General features: G+C 43.6%; 1 protein-coding gene across 1 annotated transcript; it reads right to left on the bottom strand.

Moving 5' to 3' along the window:
• Window positions 1–604: 604 nt before the first annotated feature.
• On the bottom strand, window positions 605–18,387 carry rad54l (RAD54 like). The gene is made up of 18 exons (XM_015962250.3): window positions 18,213–18,387; window positions 18,036–18,119; window positions 17,797–17,904; window positions 17,655–17,715; window positions 17,447–17,582; window positions 17,249–17,318; window positions 15,105–15,393; window positions 13,179–13,303; window positions 12,943–13,093; window positions 12,685–12,811; window positions 12,188–12,262; window positions 10,514–10,644; window positions 7,322–7,432; window positions 3,132–3,255; window positions 2,976–3,054; window positions 2,722–2,901; window positions 2,421–2,584; window positions 605–901 (listed from the first exon to the last, which is right to left on the bottom strand). The coding sequence occupies exons 1-18, from the start codon at window positions 18,213–18,215 to the stop codon at window positions 700–702; spliced, it is 2,220 nt and encodes a 739-aa protein (XP_015817736.1). The 5' UTR covers window positions 18,216–18,387; the 3' UTR covers window positions 605–699.
• Window positions 18,388–21,139: the final 2,752 nt, after the last annotated feature.

Genomic DNA, 21,139 nt, shown 5'->3' with positions numbered 1-21,139 from the left:
CTTTATAACGGGGTCACCAACTCCAGTCATCACAGACTACCAGTTTGACCTTTTCAAACACACCTGAAACCAATGACTAATCCTTCTTACCACCATAAGTCTGGTAGTCATTTTTTAAAATCAGCTATGTTGGAGCGAGGACGGTAGCCCTCGAGGTCTTGACTCGGTGACCCCTGGTTTACACCTTGGCCACATCTGGTCCAGTGGTTGTCACGGTTATCCCTGCCAGCTTAATAGAAAGCCGGTAATTATATAATGCTCCAACACCATCCAGCTTTCAGCATGGCTCAGTGGCGACGAGAGACAAACTGCTGTTAGAGATGGAGAACAGGAAGCTGGTGGAAAGCTTAGTGGAGTGGTCCCTTTTCAAAGAGTAAATACAAAAGCACTAATTTATGTCTGCATGTGTAAAAGTGAGAATTAAGACACACTACAAGTAACAGAAGGTGATAGATGACGGGGAGAACAGCTCAATGAGATAATATTTGGTTTTGAAGCTGGAGAGGAGGGAACGGACGGATCTCCCGACCCTCAAAACAGCAGCTTCCTACAAGTATTTACACAAAGTCTCTGGGCAGATAAAACGTTTTTTTTTTTTTCTTCCAATTTTATTTAAACAAACAAAAGCTTCTATATTTACAGACATAAATAAAGGTATACAAAGAAGATATAGCTATACAGCCATTTGGGCTCCTGCTGCTACACCACCATCCGCCGGTCCTCGTGAGAGCGCTGGTGAAAGACGAAGGAGACAGCAGCATCCCAGGACGCCTTCAGTACTTGGTCCTTCAGGCCCTTTTTGTCAAAGCTGTGGTTCCACTGGGAAAGGTCACTGGTACAATCAGAATCTTCTGCAGGGGCCCGTACCTCTCTGGCATTCACACAGCGACGACAGCGAAACCTAGCGACACAAGAGACAGGTCCAACAGATAAGACTAATGATGTGCTGCTGAAGGCGTTTAAAGCCTTAAACTACAGCTGACAGACCTACTGCTGATTTGTTTTATTTGTGAAAGTTAAATAAAATTCATTTCATCTTGAATTCTGTGGCGACTGATTTGTTGAATCATTATTCACTTATTACACTTTTTAGGATAAATATGGAATGAATAGAATACAGAATAAATTTCATAGGATATTCCTATTACTGCCCAAAAAATAATGAATGAAAATCAACATATTCTGTTATATCACATATGTCAGACTCAAGGCCCGCGGGCCAGATGCGGCCCGCGAGGCATTTTTATGTGGCCCGCAAGATAAATATCAAAAATATATTAAAACTGGCCCGCTGGACGATTTTACCGCAAAGACTTCAACTCCCATGATGCTTTGCGGCGTCAGCGCGGAGCCGACGCGCCCCCTCCTTTGTGTTTTTTCCAGCGTCTGCTGCCGGTGTCTGCAGCTCCGCTGTCTCGGACAAACTACAGTCCTCTCACTCAGCGCTGAGTTCACTCAGCTATTTTCTGACGTTGAAGCCCAGAAACGGAGATTCTAGCCGCTCAGTAATGTGTTCACGACTGAAAGAGAAAGTTTTCCAACTAACTTCATGAACAGAGCTGATATAACTCCAGCGAGCAGCGACACGCTCAAACCAGCACGACTCTGTGGTTGTGTTTCCTCCCCGACACACAACAACGTGGTCAAGCTGCTCAGACACGTTCATCAGCACAAACCTATGTGAGCACCTGTTGTCATCTAATGTTGTCGTTATTATGATGAAGATGAACAAAACAACAGGAGTCTCCTCCTCAGCTCAGATCAACCCCATGATGCAGGTATCTGGCTGGAACAGGTGAGCATCACAGTAAACCAGTGGAGCAAACTGAGCTTTAAATATGTTGGTTTTATGCTCTTTTTCTGCTCCAAAACATGAAAGTTAACAGGTGAGATGTTGCATTTTCATTTAAGATAAAATGATATTTTATTTTGTTTTTGGCCCGTGAGAAAAGATTTAAAAGATTTTAAAAATGCTGATTATACCACAAGTAATGAATACCACTGATGCCTTTCATTTAAAACTGACTTGCTCGTGTGTAATTTGGTTATTCCACATTCAGTGTTAACGCAGAAATAAGTTTGTTTCCAAATTTAAAGGTTCAAAATTGCATGCATGTTGATAAAGAAAATGTGCAAATTTGCCGTCACTTTTTCAAAAAATATTAAGTTTGCCCCTCGACTCCGTCCCAGAGTTTCATTTCGGCCCCGTGTGAGTTTGACACCCCTGTGTTATATCCTCAGATTTATCCTGGACGTCAGAATGATCATGACATTATCCCCACCTGTACCACTGAAACACCTAAATAGAGCTCTGTTGAATAAAATAACCTGGTTTCATAACAGCAATCCGCTCAAACCAAAACCCTTTTTCTTTCCTGAAGTATTATTGGATTTTTTTAAAAACAAAAAACGTTTCCTACTTCTCATGTGTGTCACTGGTAGTCTCTTCGTTGAGAGTAAAAAGTTCTCGGAGTTCTCCCAGAGAGAAGTGACGCTCCACGTCCTGTTCCTCATCCACCACACAGCTGCTCAGAGCTTTCTTATGGGCCTGCCTCTGCAGGATCTTCTCCTCAATGGTCCCCGTCTGGCACAAGAAACACATCAAACCTCTGCAGAACGACTGTTTACACCACCCTAATGTCAGGTCACGGAGCTCATTCATAGTGGTGGAAAATATGTAAAATATAACTGTCTGCTTTTAATGACGTGTGTTTGACCGACCGAGAGCAGCCTGTAGATGTAGCAGGTCTTCTTCTGGCCGTCTCTCCACACCCGAGCCATGGCCTGCTCGTCATTGGCCGGATTCCAGTCGGGATCAAACATCACCAGGCGATTTGCACCAATCAGATTGAGACCACATCCTCCAGCTTTGCTGCTCAGCATGAAAATGAACTCAGGGTTCTGGGAAACAAACGGTAATCAGAAAGGACTTCTAAAGGCTACAGCAGCCATTTCTAATTAGATTTCATTCTCACATGTGGACTGTTGAATCTTTCTACAATTTTGGCTCTTTTCTTGATGGACATTGTTCCATCCAGTCTAACATAGAGGTACCTGGAAAAGAGAAATTGGAAGGATGCTGCTCATCTGAACTAAAAGTTCTTTAAATACACAGACTGGATCAAGGTTACCTTCTGTTTCTGCACAACTTTTCAAAGAGGTCCAGAGTTTGAGTGTAGTTGGAGACCAGCACCACCTTGTCACTGGTAGTGGACCGAGTCATTGCCAGAATGTAATCCAGGACTAGCATTTTACCTGCAGCAGCAAGCACAATCATTACACTGCCCCCCTTCTGAATCTAGAACCATCGCATCACAGCGTCAGACACAAACACCAGGGACCTCATGGAGGAAACATGCATAGACTAAAAACTTGACTCTGCTCTTTACTTAAACTTTCGATGTTTTAATAATGAACTATCACAGAAATGTTCTCCGCTCCACACCAACTCCTTCGTGTTTCTACAGTTATGTCTGTTGGAGACACTTGGTGGCTGCTGTTCATGATGTGAAAATGTTCTTGTTCAGACCCGACACACATGATGAACCATTATTACACCCAGGTGTTGAGTTAGATGAGAGTGTAGTAAAGCATGAGCAAAGTGGATCAGAACATCCAACAGCAGCTCTGGCCTTATTACTGGGTTCAGAGTCCCAGAAGAGTTTCTGGACCCACATGAGACCAACAGGGGCGGTTCTAGGCCAAATTTTCCAGGGGGGCCACAGTGGGGCAAGTATTTTTTCATGGGGGCGCAAGAAAAAAAAAAGGAAAAATTAGGGCAATATCAAAATTCTATTTTGTCGTCGCCATAAGACTAATTTTGTGCTTGTGCACAATTTTGCCAAAGGAAATTCATCGATGTCAGGAAAATAAACTGTATTGCTTGCCTTCGTCTCTTAGCGTCTTTTCCGTTAGTCGTTCAAGAATTTCTTTGGGTCCCATTTAAACCATTTTTAATCTTTTATTCAAAAATCCACCAGGTAAACAGTTCTGTCCACAGAGTGTGCTGCGCTCTAAAGGCTCCATTTAAAACGCTGCAGCGCATTAGTTCCCGTCTCCGAGGCAGCGCATAGGGGCCAGGGCCGGTTCTATAGGGGCCCAGGCCCCTGTGGACCCCTGTTTAAAACCACCAATGGAGACCAAATCATCAGCAGCTTTAAGGTTTCTAAAACAATCCCAATGGAGGTGAGCGCTTAGCGGCAGGCGGTCCGATTCATCCCAATAAATGCCTTTTTATTTTATTTCTCATACCAATTTGATTTAATAATCTGCTGTTTTATGTTGTCATGTTGATTTTAGTGTGGGTGCCTCCAAAAATCATCACTACAGGTCACTTCAGACATCCAGTTTTAAGTTCAAGTCAGAGTGGCTCAGATTTCTTCCACCCTCCAGAGTGAGTCTGTATTTATTGTAGTCATGTAAATGAACCAGAGCTTAATGTTCCAGTCTCACCTTAAACCTGATTCTGATAAAAGAACTACTTGTTGTGATAATATGATCCGATTTGAATGACCTGCTGCTACTACAGCTTTGATGCTGCTCACTCTAACCACATCGTACCAAACTGTGTTTAAAGACCAAGTACACTGAGAAACAGTTTATATTTGTTTGTTTTTTTAATATGATCAATCACTCCAAGTTTTAACAGGCAAGCTTAACGTGAAAATCGTTTTCTACACTAATTTCCTGCTTTAGCCGCTGAAAGTAGGGATGGGTACCTTTGACATTTGAATCGATTTGGTACTAATTCCCGGTACCTAGGAATCGATACCGGTACTTAATTGTACCAATTTTCGATACTTTGGGGTGTTTATTATTTTAATTCTCTTTTATAATTAAATATATATTTTTCTCAATATATAACAATATTTGATAAATATCACGATAAATAACATTCAACTGTTTGTATTTTAACATTGTCCTTGTAGTTTTATAAGCTGATAATTAAACTGAAGCAAACATCTTTACTGTGAACTAAATTTACTGTGTATCTTCATTCCTTTTGCCATCGTTTTTCATTTGACTTTTCCTACTGGGAAGTTAGAATTTCCGAGGAGAAAGCGAACGCACCATTAGCTGATAACAACGGTGGCAATGGAAGCCAACATATCAAGCTAACGTTATCTTAAACAGTTTATTTGACTGCTGGAGCAGATTAAAACGATGATGCCTCACACTTAGATCGTTGTCACTGGTTTCGTCTTCACCCAGTTACCCGTCACATTTAGTAAAGTGAAGCCAAACTTTAGAGCACGTTCATGTTCTTCTAGTCGGGAATTCGGAGTTCCGAGGAGAAAGCAAACGCACCATTAGCGAAACGGAAGCTAACATATCAAGATAATTATATTTACCTACCGGAGCAGATTAAGATGAGGATGTCTCACTTAGATCGTTGTTGCTGGTTTCATCTTCACCCAGTTACCCGTTGCATTTAGTAAAGTGAAGCCAAACTTTAGAGCGCGTTCATGTTCTTCTAGTCGGGAGATTCGGGGTTCCGAGGAGAAAGCGAACGCACCATTAGCGAAACGGAAGCTAACATATCAAGCTAACGTTATCTTAAACATTTTATTTACCTACCGGAGCAGATGAGGATGTCTCACTTAGATTGTTGTCGCTGGTTTCATCATCACCCAGTTATCCATCACATTTAGTGAAGTGGACCCAAGCTTTAGCGTGCGTTCTTTCTACCGTGCTGCTCTGTTTACAACTGGCTCGCAGCGAGCAACGACATAACGCTCTTGCGCATGCGCAGCTGTCTTGGCAAGTTCTCGTTATGAAGGACGGGTACCGAAACGAGGCACCGTTTGAAATGACGTGAATCGGTGCTCGGTCGGTACTATGGAATTCGGTCGGTACCTTAAAAAGTACCAAATTCGGTACTCATCCCTAATAGACGGGGATACGCTTGCGTCATAAGAAGCAGTTAAGATCTACGTCACACTGTAACCTCATGGACTCACACGTCTTTACTCACGACGGGGACGGTTGTTGTTGTAGAGTCCAGGAAACTGCAAAGAACATCTCGGCTAGCAGAAGCTAACCGTTAGCATTAGCAATTCCACCACACAGCAGAACTCCTTCAGGCTTGTGTTATTAGTGAAGATAAAACATCAATGTTGCAGAGCAACCAGTCAACGTAAGAGTTGTACTGCTGTTCGCCAATCAGAGGAGAGATGGCTAAATATCAGGAAATAGGACTCCAAATAGACTGATTGTATGGGCAGAGCGGATGCCCCATGTTCCAAAAGTCACGGGATCGATCACCCGTCCCAGCAGGCCATGTGCTGAAGCATCCTTGCTGAACCCCAAGTTGCCCCCCAGGCGTGACACAATTCTTTACCAATGTAAAGATGGGTCAAATGCAGAGAAAAGATTGTCCAAGGGATCAAAAAACGTACAGGAAAAAGAAATAAAAAATTCCTGCCATCCTCTGCTCACCTTTGCTCTCACTCATTTCTTGTTCATTAAACAGGAGAATCAGAGCGTTGTCCCCCACAAAGATCGACTCACAAGGCATAGATTTATACTTGAGACCACTACAGATGTATTGAAAAAACCTTGGTCCTTAATGTTTCTGTTTCAGCTACATGCATCTCCAACTCAAGTTCCTGAAATTGTTTTTTCATCCTCGTGTTCATAAATCTGGTTTCTGATCACACAGAGATAAGAATCACACCTGCAGGACATGCTGGCATCTGTCAGTTTATTTAAATGGAGGTGTGTCAGTGGGAGGAGTCTGGCATTCCCTCATGTGGCTCAGTTTCTTATAGATCAAGATAAACAAGAGAAATGTGTACACACCGTTCAATTCACGGGTGGGTGGTGCTCTGTTTGGCCTGTTTCAGCACTAAGAATTCTGCTAAAGCAGAAAGTAGCTTCAGATGACAGGATTTGGAGTCTTATTTCCTGATATGTCAACATCTCTCTTCTGATTGGCTAACATTAAAGTGACTCTACCACTGACTCCAATTTGCCACACAACACTGATGTTTTATCGCCACAAATAAAACAAATCTGAAGGAGTTCTGCTGTGTGGTGGAGTTGCTAACGCTAACAGTTAGCTTCTACTAGTAGAGGCGTTCTCTGTTGTTTTCTGGACGTTAAAAACAACAACCGCCTTCCTCGTCGTGAGTCAAGATGGGTGAGTCCATGAATGTTAAGTAACAGTGTGACGTAGATCTGCAGGCTTTTCCAATCCTAGAGTTTCACCGCCTGTTTTCTATCAGAAGCTAATGCAGGAGACAGGCGTGGGAGACTTATCTATTGTATCTGACTCACAAATACTTAACATCATCATAGCTGTACAGACATGTTTTCTCACCAGAGAGCTGAGGCTGCAAGTCTTTGGTGCTGTAGCCAGGAGGAAACAGATCCAGAGCCCCGTCAAAGCCCTCCTCACCTTCCACACACTTGTCATAGATGAGAGCCGGGTCTGCAGCAGAGCACAGAGCTCAGTGAGACACAACAACCAGAGACTGAGTTTATATCTGCAAACACATTTCAAACAAACTCTGGATAAAGCAGAGGTTTAACTGTGGGTCTGGCTTGTTGGTGTTACTCTCTGTAAAAAAAAGAAGGTTTTAACACTTTTAACACACAGCTTCTTAGTGTTAACTGGTTAGCAGAGGTGGAAAGTAACGAATTGCATTTACTCGCGATACTGTAATCGAGTAGCGTTTTTGTGTATTTATGCTTTTGAAGCCGTTTTTAAAAGTCTGTACTTTTACTTTATGTTGTTTATTCAAGAATTGTACTTCACTACTTTCAATCATATCCATTATGGAGTAAAATAAATTATAGGCTTGGTAATAAATTTAAAATATCACAGAAAGAGACTGCATGAGTGTCTCGTCTCACCTGTGGGGTTCTGGGTGTACTTTGTATAATGAGGACGTTAAACTGCCAAATTTTCCCCGTAGTTCTGCTCAAAAACATCAGCCCGGGCCGTCTGATGCACTCGCTGTTTATCCCCTCCCTCCGTCCCTCTCCTGTTGGTTAAACCCTGCACCTTTGTACACTGGTGTTATGTCAATATCATCGACATAAATATCTGCTTTCCATAAACTCCAATATCACGTTTATGAGGCCAAATGGGAGGTGGCCACCACCGCCATTTTGACCGTGTCACAGGTTCCGTCAAGCCCAGACAATTCCACAAAAGGGAAGAGAGGAGGAGCTGAGGGTGTGGCTGTAAGGCTGGGATCAACTGACGACACCCGGTCGAACTAGCTACAAGCTAACCTGAAGCTAACCCTGGCTAACCCAAAGCTAACGCGGAGGTGGGAGCTAAGCTACAGGAGGTAGCTACCTAGCTACAACCAGAGTTAACTGTGCACAACACCAGAGCTTCTGAGTCAGAGATACGCCGGGCTGACCGCTGGGTAAAACCGGGTGGAACACAGAGGTCTCCGAGACCTCCTCAAGCTGGCAGCCGCACAGCAGACAAGCGCCGCTGCGATCTGAGATGTGCAGAGCTGCCGCTGGGGAGAACCGAGTGGAAAGGTTTCCATCCCAGAGCTCCACAAGCCGGCAGCCCGCGCATCAAACAGAAGCCGCGAAGCCAGGGGAGAAACAGGTGGAAAACATCGGTCTCCCGAGAGCTCCACAAGCCGATAGTCAGAACCCAGCTCCACCAACATGTTATATTTCAACCCATTTTCTAAAGTGCATTATTATGTTAAATGCACTGGGTTTTACCCTACTACATTTAAATTTCATGGTTAAACAGTACATGTTAAAATCTAAGCTCAGCTCGGCAGTGACCTAAAATACATAAATATAATTTTACTTACCGAAAAAAATGAAGTGGAGACTCCTTGGATGCTCTATTAGTGCAATTAATGCCACAGCAAGTCATTTTGTCCAACAATTGCACAAAAAATATCCAAAAAAGAATACACTCACACAGAGACTCAAAATCCCGGAGCAGTTTCCAAGCCAGACCGAGGCTCTACTGAGGCCTTTCCACGGAGCTAGCTCTGTGGTCACGTGGGTCTGATGCTCATTAATTATACAGAATTTTAGGCTTTTAATACACTTAAAACAGAAGAGTGAGAAAAAAAATTCACCCCCCTCAGAGTTGTCATGAGTGTAAACTAGATCATTTAAACCAAAAACATGTTTTGGTACCAGGCTGTAAACATGTTTATTTCTGCTGTGAAATTGGTATTTTTAACATGGGAGTCAATGAGGATTTGCTCGCTTCTGACACCAGCCCCCAGTGGATGAGACTGGAATTGCAATTTATTCCATTTCCGGGTTTGCCTCAATTTTAGAGGTGCATTGTGGGGGCTTGGTCAATATTCTGCTCAGTAGCCGGATTCGGTTCCGTCTTTGAAATGCGTTTCCCCAATTGCTTCTCACGGCAGCGGCAAAAGAACTTTTAGCGCTCACAACAAGCGGATTCCCAGCGTGGTCTGCTCATAAAGCGGGAGACCTGCAGCCTCTGAGTTTAAACATTTTGTGTGTGCAAACACTTAATACTGGAGCTAATTCAGTTGTAAACATTATGTGCCTCCTACCTGTGTGTGTATGAACTCAGAAGTTGCTTTTTGATGCCACAGATATGTGACGATTTAGCCAGTTTCTTTATTTTACTCAAGAATAAGAGATTAAATTATTACAAAAGCAGTTCAATGCAGCAAATTAGCTATTTTAAGTATTCTAAAATAATGCTCTGTGTGTGTGTGTGTGTGTGTGTGTGTGTGTGTGTGTGTGTGTGTGTGTGTGTGTGTGTGTGTGTGTGTGTGTGTGTGTGTCTACTTGTCTTTATATGTTTGTTTAAGTGGACAAACGTTTACCTTTAACCTGTAACGTTTGGACATTTTGCTGGTCCACACAATGTTAATAACTATCCTAAAACTAGGTTTTTGAGGTTTGGAGGTGAGTTTAGGTTAAGGTTAGGAATAGAACAACATGGGTTAAGGTTAGGATATGAGTTAGGCATAGTGGAGTCACTAAAATGAATTGAAGTCAACGGAGGTCCACACAAGCACATAAATAGAAGTGTGTGTGTGTGTGTGTGTTTTGAGTTAGCCTTGTGATTTTGCACTACTTAGGTGTAGCCATCCTTACTCTAACAAAAAGTAACTAAGTAACTTTGAGTACAATTTATTTATGATACTTTTTACTTTTACTTGAGTTTTGGCAAATACTTGTACTTGAGTAAAACAAATCAAAGTATTAGTACTTGTACTCAAGTAGGAAATTTTAGTACTCTTTCCACCACTGCTGGTTTGAGTCAACATCAAGACCGAATCTTTCACAAATCAAGAGGAAATGATGCCTCTGTGACTTGGTTTTTAAATGAACATAAAAGTACATAAGGAACGGGGATAAAACCCTCATCTCTGGAGTCCGTTGATCAAATAATTTTTAAACACCTGACATCTGCTAGGAAATTTCACAGGTACCAACATTAAAACCTCTGACTAAAAAAGGGCCAAACACAGCATAAAATAATATTATAACAGATGTTTCATATAAACATGCAGGCTCCTATAGAAGCACTTACGGTTGCACAGCTTCTTGAGTGATGTGATGGAGGACAGCGAGGAAACACTTATTTTTCCCTCCTGTAACGTCTCAATGGGTTTGGCCTGCTTCAGAAAGCGTTTATAGAGCTCTGTCTGCAGAGAAGTCAGCCTGTTGGGAACCACACACTCTCAATGGCAATGCCAACACTTTCCACTGACATCACAGTGTATGCAAGGATTGTCTCACAGGTAAAAGTTACACCTCTCAAATTATAAATGAAAGTAAGAACGACTACCTAGTAACTCCTCAGTGGTGCACAGATCTGCTGGGAGGACCAGTTTGTCTGTTTTTAAGCTTTATGTGATGTTTGTAATTGTTTATTAAAATCTTAATGAGGTAAAATATTTTGGAATATGTGTTTTTTAAATTTGAATGGCGCAGACTGAAGACCAGTTTCTACATGATCAGTTTTTAATTTTATTTTTACAGTCGCAAAAATCGTATGAAGCAAACTTTATTCGTGTTGCCATTCTGGAGTGTTGTGCGTAGAATGATGAGGGGAAAAGTGAATTCAGCCCATTCTGCGACTCAAAAAACCACAGCAGAAACCGACTAATGCCGGGGACACACCGGCCGCGGAAGCGCCGCGAAGCGAATCGCTCACGAAATTCGGCCGCTGATCGCCGCTCCTCAGTTCAGATCAGACGCGCCCCAGTCGAGGCGCGCCTCGGCTCAGCTGTAGTCTTTCTTTTAAACACTTGGTGTCCTCCATTTCCTCTCTGCCTTTTCTCAGCTCTTTTCCTGTCTGTCTGTCTGTCTGTCTGTCTGTCTGTCTGTCTGTCTGTGTGTGTGTGTGTGTGTGTGTGTCTATGGTATGAACCAGTTGTTTTTGCCAGTTGAATCTCTTGGAACCCGCTCCAATTCTGCAGCTGTAGCAGTTTCCTCCGACATGGGTACGTAAATAATCGTGTTTTTCGGGGGTCGTACAGCTCCTTGTGTTTCTCAACTTCCATAATTGATTTAAAGTCATCCATCTTAACTGCTTGCCTCAGACTTTGTGCCTCTCTGTCCTGTTTGCTCCGGTGAAGACACCCAAAACCACATACCCCTTCACGTGGTCACACACGCACACAAGTTCGATGTGTGTGTGTGTTCGTGTGGTTTTTCTGCAGTGTCTGATTATGAACACGTTTGACTATTGCGGAATTTTATTTTGAAATGTTTTATTTTGTTAAATTTACCGGCCTTCCTCTTATGTCTAGGTTTGACTTCCTGCCAGAATTGACGCGATTCACCCGCGGCTCGCGAAAAAAATAGAGCCGACGCCGAAATGATAGCTGCACGGCGCGAGGCGATTCGCGGCGCTTCGGCGGCCCATGTGGTCTATAGAATAGCTTAACAAGGGCGCCGAATGAAGGCGGTCCCATTTTCGCGGCGCTTCCGCAGCCGGTGTGTCCCCGGCATAAGACCAAACCAGAGCCGGGACTGATGGACCCGGGGGTTATTCAGACTGAACAGCAGACACCTGTGCTCTCTTCTTTGTTTTTGTTCTAATAAGTGCAAAATACAAATAGTGTCAAAATGTCTAACACATAAAACTAATGAATGAAAAATAAATGCTGTACATTTGTTATTTTTGCCTTAACCCATTCTTTTAAAGGGAATGAAATATTCCACGTTTGACTTTAGGAAGTCTAAGCCGTCGTCTTACCTGCAGCACACAACCTGTTCAATTTTCACAGGAAGATACTTGGATAAGATGTTCGACGTCCTCCTTATCAGACACCTGTTGATGAACAACACACATCAGTTACACAGATATTTCAAATACATTCCGAGTCCAAACTTTCTATTAGGTTTGTGTTTAGGGATGCTGGGAAAATAAAATCACAACTCTTTATTTCTCAACAATAAATGCTTACAGTTTATGTCAAATTAAAGTCAAATTTTGGTTTAATAGTCAACGGTGCTAAGGACTTTGATATCTGGAAGGTGCCATTCAATTGTATTTTTATCTTTATTTCTATTTTTTATTATTATATAACATTTTCTGACGCTCTGTAACTTCTGTCGGTGTTGTGCTGCTTTTTTTGGAAACCGAATTTCCCAAAGGAACTCACCCGTGGGATTAATAAAGTTCTATCTTATCTTATCTTATTTTAAAAAGATTAAATATTTCCTTCTGACAGTGTGTGTCTATCGGCTCACCTGTTGACGATGCTGATGAGCTCCCTGAGCTTTACTTCTCCAGCCTGTCGGTCTTTATCGCTGGCGTCTGCATCCCGGCCCTTCAGGATGGGAAGTTCAAACCGCTTTTTAAATTCCTGGGCTGTGCCTGCCATCGAGGGGCGAAAACAAACAAGCATCAGAAACGAGGTGGGACGTCTCAAGTGATTTAGGAATAATCCCAGGAAATATGAATTAAAATAAATGTGGCTTTCTAAAAGATTTGGTGTAGCTGCTTACCCAGGATTCCAGCGTTAACAAAGTGGATGAGGCTGAAGTACTCCAGGAGGTCATTCTGGATGGGAGTGCCTGATATTAACACTCTCCTCTGCGCAGTCATGGCATTCAGAGCCTGGTACGTCTGGTTGTCAGAGTTCTTTAGCCGATGGCCCTAAAATAGGACCTGGTCAGTACTCAAACACCAACCCCTAAAAATGTTTTTCATGTGTGTGAGCCGTAGTAAAAAGGTGAAATACCTCATCACAGATAATAAGGCCCACTTTGCCTTTGTGAAGGACATCAGCATGCAGTCGAAACGTCTCATATGAAACAATCAGAATTGGAGTTGGCACTCTTAGACCGTGCTGAGAGATGAAGTTCACTAGAAACGATAAAAAAAATAACATTAAATTACCAGTTTGAGAACTTCTGACATATGTAGCTATTTATGAAGCAGACCAAACACATTTTACATGAGTATGCATCAGATGACTGTCAAACCAGGTGTTTTGACAGCAGGTGTGTGTGTGTTTTAATTGAAGACGGGTGGAAACAACACCAAATGTCCAACGAGTAACTTTTTCCAGAACTGCGCTGCTCTGGGCGGCTGCATGTTGGAGTAGCTCTGTTGACTATATGTAAGTTTTGCCTTTTCTTGGGCATTTTTCTTCTAGTTTCTCAAGAAAAACTGTATTTTTGGACATTTTACTTTTCTGTTTCTGGTGCTGTGAAGCTTGGAGGATTTTTAATGCTACTTTTTTTTAGCTTTTTTTCACTTTTTGAGCGTTTGTTATGATGCGTAACCATGGCAACAAGCTGGTTTACAATCGGGAGCAGCTGATTAACATTGGAAAGGCTGAAATAATACCTCAACTGAAGCCACAAATCCCAAATGAGCTAAAACGCAAGAAGCGTGGGTGCAGAGCGGGAGCAAAACGGAGACAGAGAAAGAGGAAATTCAAACCATCTCTTCCATCGAACATAATGGGCAATGTGAGATCACTGGTCAACAAGATGGAGGAACTCCAAGCCCTTTCAAGGACTCAGCCAGAGTTTCGGCAGTTTCAGAACCGCTGGAGGAGATAATGCAAAGAAGGATTCTCCAGAGAATCAAGAAAATGATGGACAACCCTGAGCATTCTCTTCACAAGACTGTCCGACAACGGAAGAGTGTCTTCAGTCAGAGGCTTCTTCAGTTTGGCTGCAACACTGACCGCTACTGGAGATCCTTCCTGCCAACAGCCATACAATAACTCTTTGATGACTTGATTATTATTATTATTCTGAGCTACTACAGCAATCAATTTCCCTCTGGGATCAATAAAGTATTTTTGAATTGAATTGAGTAAGCAGAAATAAACAAACTGACAAAAATGGATGAAAATCTCCAAATGAAGCTGAAATGAACCGACTAAAGCCTGATTTATGCTTCTCCGTCTGCGTCAGTGCGGAGACACGCAACGCCATTATCCGTCCTTGCGTAGGGCTCCGGCAGGCACGCAAGTACGTACGGAGTCGAGCCCACTTTTTTAAACATCCGTCGAACGAGACGGATTACGCAAGCTTGTGATTGGTCAGGACGCCGCTGTTGTTTACAGCGCCGCCATTGCAAAGAGAGCCGAGGATAACTAGCGGCAGACACAGAGAAGCTTGAAGAATACCTCGCGAAAAAACTCTAAAAATATGAACGTTTCATCCCCCCGTGACTGGAGGAGTGAAAAGATGCGCAGCAAGCGTTTTATTTGTGGGCGGAAATGACAGGAAACGTGGGTTTAGAGGTGGGGAGCGCATGAAGAGGTGGAGGAGAATGAGAGACAAATATGTCCGTGTTAAAAGTCTCTTATGTACACAAAAAACATAATAAAAACACACTATCTTGGACCGATACATGACAGGATACCACAGAACAGCGCTACGCCCTCTGTGGTCCTGCCGGGGAATTGCTTTGCAACACTCTCCAGGAGACGGAGAAGTAAAAGAGCAAAACGCTTCCGTCAATCCGTGCGTGTCTGTCCCTTGCGGAGCTGACGGAGAAGCATAAACCAGGCTTAACACACTAATGCCACCCCGTAGCACTGACCTCTGGCACCCCCTCTAACCACAATTCTAACGTCAACGATTATCAGCAGAAGAAGCCGTCAGGGCTTCACCATGAGATGCAGTAAGTCCTGCTGAATAATTACCCAGCTGCCTATCGATCTCATCCTTTGAGCCTCCATCAATGGCCACTGGTGACAGACGTCCTCCCAGCCACTTTCCCACTTCGTTATACCAGTTGCGAACCAGACTAGAAGGTGAAACCACAATGACTTTGTCTATCTCAGGCTTGGCGTCAGGGCTTTGCCGCAGCAAGGTCCACATGAGGGTGATGCACTGTAAGGTCTTCCCCAGGCCCATCTCATCAGCCATGATGCAGCCGTACGAGCCTGGGACCCGCCGGCCCGTCACGCACTCCCACAGAAACTTCACCCCCTTGACACAAAAAAAACATCATTTTACTCTTAAAGAACAAACAATCTGTCATTAAAAGCAAACTAGGTCTAAAGGTTAGGAGGTTTATTGGGTCATGGAGACATAATGGCTGCCAGACTCGATGCTGAAAGTTTAACCATAATACCAGATGATTAATGATGATTTTCTATTATTAAAAAAACATTTAATTCCATCATGTCACACTGCATTCTGCAGGGTATCTGCAGGTTTAAGGGAGCCAAATTTAAGACGTTTAAGACCTTTTTTAAGGCCACTTTGACCAAATTTAAGCCATTTTTAAAATTAAATTTAAGCTATAATTTCCAGCTATTGCCTGGAACCGGTGCTAACCACGTCGCGAACGTGGGATTAGCCATCCAGTTACCAATAAACATGCATTTCCCCATGGTGCAAGCTCCCACTAGCTTAACCAGCTAATGTGCTCATCTAAAAATAGCCCCCTTTCACAACCAACCAATGTGTACGGTTCTGCTTATGCCAATGTCATACACAAATAATTAATGAAGACCAACTACAAATTCAGGAAAATTTTATAGAAATAAAAGAATCTTGTTTATTGGTTCTTTGGTAATTTAAGACCTTTGAAAGCTGTATTTAAGGATTATTTGTCATTTTTAAGGACTTTTAAGACCTTAAATTTGGAAAAGCTAATTTAAGTCTTTTTAAGACTTTTTAAGGACCCGCGGATACCCTGATTCTGGGTCGTCAGCTGTTAAACAAATATGAGCAAGTTGAAGATGTTTGAAAGATGGTTCAATTCAAGCCCAAAAAGCTCATTAATAAGCAATATTACCAATGAGTTCTAATGAAATTAAAATCTTAGTCAAAGCTCATCAACTCAGGTGGTGTTACCTTAACCCTAGAGCAGGGGTGTCAAACTCATTTTAGCTCAGGGGCCACATGGAGGGAAATCTAGTCCCAAGTGGGCCGGACCGGTAAATTAAATAAAAACTTCAGATTGTTTTCTTTGTTTTATACAATCAATATAAAACAAGGCTGGAGCCTGAGGACAGTGTATCCAAAATAGTACAAGTACAACACCTGAAGTGTACTTGAAAATTTGAAAAAAAAAAAAAAAAAAAAAAAAAAACATTCCTTAGTGATTCAAAGCTTACAGATCACATGGCAAGATCAGTTTCATGCAGCACTTAAAATATATTCGACTCATTTTACTTAACATCTTTTAGCTTTCACCAGAACATCAATATCAAGTCACATCCTGAGTGGCAGCCAACTTCAGGGTGGGATTCAAGTTCTTGTGTGAGCCTTGAGCGCAGCTTTCTTTTATTTATACTCATTACAGAGAAAACTTTCTCACAATAAGTTTATTTTCACTCTACATTGTAAAGTATGAAAATAAAATTTTACACAACCATCTCGGGGGCCGGATTTAACCCGCTTGCGGGCCGGATTCGGCCCGCGGGCCGCATATTTGACACCCCTGCCCTAAAGACACAGGACAACAGTTAAGTTTTTAAAATAGGGATCACATGATGAACCGTGAAACTTTTGACACTGGAGGGGTTTTAGGAGGGGCCCTCAGGGCAGTAACCCACATTAGTCTTGTTCATAATTAGACTAGCCGTTAGCTCATCGATCTGATCAGAATTAATCTTTAGTCTTCCAAAATGATGGGATTTAGTATTTACAACCGGTAAATGTTTATACCGACACTGGGCCAGAGGTTTCTGAACTAAACCTCTGGCCCAGTGTCGGTGAGAGTTCATTCATCCTATTGTTAGATTGTGTTGCTTCACAACTGAACTGTGAGGTTATTATGTAAAACTGTTTTTTTTATTCTTTTGAGCTAGTATGAAAACACATTTGTAAGTACCTCTCTCTGATGGGGTCTGAGCACTTTTCCTAAAACTGGATCCACAACAACATGAACTGGAAGCTTTTCTCTGCAAAAGACAACAGAAAAACACATTTTTTAAATAGATGCATATTTCTGAAAGCTGATATGCTTTTCACTGTTGAGCTTGTGTTTTGTATCTCTGTTTAGAACAAGAAATTAGTTTTTTTAACCTACTTTTCAGCTTTGATCAGTTCGTGGGTGCTCAGAACTGGAGGTTCATAAAGAACCAACGCATCTTCTGCAAATGGATCATGGAGAGCTTTCCTGACGCCTGCTCGTTTCAGACCAAGAGCTCTGATTCCCAGAGAGCCTGGGAACAAAGGATGTCAAGAGGTTAAGGTCAGGAACAGGAAACAAAGGCCTCACTGAGAGGAAAACCTACCTGTGTAGTTGGGGATAGGAACTTTAAAAGGCTTGGACAGAATACTTCTAATAAAGGCCTCCTGCAGGAAAGATTTTAGCAGGTGAGTGTGGTTTAATACGACATTCGGGAACAAGATGGTCAGGAGATCAGCAGTACTCACATGTCTGTTGACATCCAGAACACCTGCACAGGTGTTCAACTGGGCCAGAGGCGTCCTGCAGGGCAAACTCTGGCTTCCCCCCTTCTCATCTCCTTTTCTCCTCTTCTCCTGATTAAAACAGCATTAAAACCACAAAGACTCTCAACGTTCTCGTCAATAAATTGGTGCTGTGGTGTGAGACAAACGGGTCTCAGAGTAACTCCGCCGAACCAGCACCGAACAAACAGGTCGGTACTTACAGCTGTTGTAGTCCAATCATCGTTCTCACTAGAGTCTCCTGTTAGCTTCCGTTTAGCAACCTGACTGGGAGCAAAACTCCTCCTCTGCAAACAGACATTCAGTTAAAACGCTTTCAGTAGACTAACGTTTAACCCCTAAAACCTAAAACCACGTGAGTTAGTTGTGTGAGTTTTTACCATTTTCTGGAATTTTCTAAGCTGTAAAGGTTTCACATGTTGCTAATCAATCGCTGGCTTTAGCAACTTGTCTGAAAGAACACCCGTTCGCCAAACGTTTCCTAGTCGAAATTCCAGGAAAAGTGTTGACGACGAGCACTGAAAGACATCCAGGAACGAATCTCAGCAAGCTCTCTCCGGGGTTAGAAGCATCTTGAAGCTTCAAGCTTCAGGAGACCAAATCCAAAACTCGCGCGAACAACACTACGGCAAGTCCGGAAGCTCAAAAAGTCTTCTTCTGCTTCTTCTTCTTCGTGTTTATTGGCGGGTGGCATCTAACTTCTAGGTGCGTTTCCGCCACCTACTGTGCTGGAGTGTGAGCTCAAAAAGTCTATCACAGCATAAGAAGATAAACCAATATCCAATCCAATCCAATTTTATTTATAAAGCGCATTCACAAGGCATTACAACCAAACAAGGCACTGTACACTAAAAATGTTAGCCAATATACGTCTGTGAGATAAACTATTATTAAAAATTATATTTTTACCTCTATACAGCTTCTGATCTACATTTGTATAACACACACACACACACACACACACACACACACACACACACACACACACACACACACACACACACACACACACACACACACACCTTTGGATTTTTTATGGAACACTCAAATAACAGGTTGGTTTATTAGGTGTTATTCAGATTTATAGAAAGCAGTCAAGTCATTCTAATTCTAAATAGCTGGCTTTGGAGAAATCAATAAATTGATTATCAGTTGCTTTTCCAATATCTGTTCAATTACTCCGCTATTTATTTAAAAAAAATAAGAAATGACTAGAAATAATTTCAGTTTCATTTGGAAAAATAAATACCAAAAAATTAGACTAAAACCTGCCGGATTGATTCTGACCGACTTGAACAAGTTAAGGTCTCGTGTGCTGGTGAAGGTTCTCAGTCCAGGTCATGGTAATCCAAAGGGGGTCGAATGAAGGTAACTGGACTTGTTTGGTTTCTTGAAGACGTTTTGCTTCTCATTTGATGAAAATCTTAGTGGAATAGGAGAGGTTCCATCTTATGATCTGTTGCTGGGCATTGTTACTTAACGAGCAGAACCTATCTATGAATACACCCCCCCCCCCCCCCCCCCCCGATGAGTTATTGGCCGTGTGGGAGTTGTATTGATGTTAAGGTCTCTACTCAGGTGAATGAGAGGGTAGCCTCCCTCTGCCTACGTGTGGGGGGACGGGTTCTGACTGTGGTCTGTGCTTGTTCACCAAACTACAGTTCAGACTACTCACCCTTTTTGGAGACCTCGGAGGGGGTGCTGGAGAGCTCTCCTTCCGGTGAGTCCCTCGTTCTGCGGGGGGGAATTTAACGCTCACGTGCAACGACAGTGAGACCCGGAGAGGTGTGGTTGGGAGGAACGGTCCCCCGATCTGAATTCGAGTGGTGTTTTGTTACTGGACTTCTGTGCCAGTCATGGATTGTCCATAATGAACACCATGTTCAGACATAAATGTGTCCACATGTGCTCCTGGCACCAGGATACCTTAGGCTGCAGCTCAATGATCGACTTTGTTGTTGTTTCATCTGACCGGCGGGCGCATGTCTTGGACACTCGGGTGAAGAGGGGGCAGAGCTGTCAACTGACCACTACCTGGTGGTGAGTTGGCTCAGATGCTGGGGAGGATGCTGGTCAGGCCAGGCAGGCCCAAACATATCGCGAGGGTCTACTGGGAATGTCTGGCAGAGTCTCCTGTCAGAAGGAGCTTCAATTCCCACCTCCGACAGAACTTCCAAAATGTTCCGGGGAGACAGGGGACATTGAGTCTGAATGGACCCTGTTCCATGCCTCCATTGTTGAGGCGGCCGACCGGAGCTGTGGTCGCAGGATCGTTGGTGCCTGTCGTGGTGGCAACCCCCGAACCCGCTGGTGGACACTGGTGGTTAGGGATGCTGTCAAGCTGAAGAAAGAGTCCTATCAGGTCTTTTTGGTCTGTGGGACTCAAGAGGCAGCTGACGGGTACCGGCAGTCCAAGCGGAACACGGCTCGGGTGGTCGCCGTGGCAAAAACCCGGGCTTGGGAGGAGTTCGGTGAGACCATGGAGCAAGACTTCCGTATGGCTTTGAGGACATTCTGGTCCACCATCCGGCGCCTCGGGGGGGGGGGGGGGGGGGGGGGGGGAAGCAGTGCGCTACCAACACTATTTATAGTGGGGACGGTGTGCTGCTGACCTCCACTCAGGACGTTGTGGATCGGTGGGCAGAATACTTCGAAGACCTCCTCAATTCCACCGTCATATCTTCCAGTGAGGAAGCAGAGTCTGGGGGCTTTGACTTGGCCTCTCAAATCTCTGGTGCTGAGGTCACTGAGGTGATTAAAAAGCTCCTCTGTAGCAAGGTTCCAGGGGTGGATGAGATCCGCTCGGAGTTCCTCTGGATGTTGTGGGGCTGTGTTGGCTGATGCAGCTCTGCAATATCACGTGGACATCGGGGGCAGTCCCACTGGACTGGCAGACCGGGGTGATTGTCCCCTTATTTAAAAATGGGGACCGCAGGGTGTGTTCCAACTACAGGGGATCACACTCCTGAGCATTCCTGGTAAGGTCTATTCAGGGGTTCTGGAGAGGAGGGTCTGTCAGATCATTGAACCTCAGATCCAGGAGGAACAATGTGGTTTTCGTCCTAGCCATGGAACACTGGACCAGTTCTATACCCTTAGGGGGATCCTGGAGGGAGCGTGGGAATTTGCCCAACCAGTCTACATGTGTTTTGTGGATTTGGAGAAGGCATTTGACCGCGTCCCTCGGGGGGCCCTGTGGGGGGTACTCCGGGACTATGGGGTACCAGGCCCTCTGATACGGGCTGTTAGGTCCCTGTATGACCAGTGTCAGAGCTTGGTCCGCACTGCCGGCAGTAAGTCGGGCTCG

This window comes from Nothobranchius furzeri, chromosome 16, assembly GCF_043380555.1.
Source record: "Nothobranchius furzeri strain GRZ-AD chromosome 16, NfurGRZ-RIMD1, whole genome shotgun sequence".
Lineage (NCBI taxonomy): Eukaryota > Metazoa > Chordata > Actinopteri > Cyprinodontiformes > Nothobranchiidae > Nothobranchius > Nothobranchius furzeri.
The sequence above is the reverse complement of the archived record's forward strand: the minus strand, read 5'-3'. Positions and strand labels throughout refer to the sequence as shown.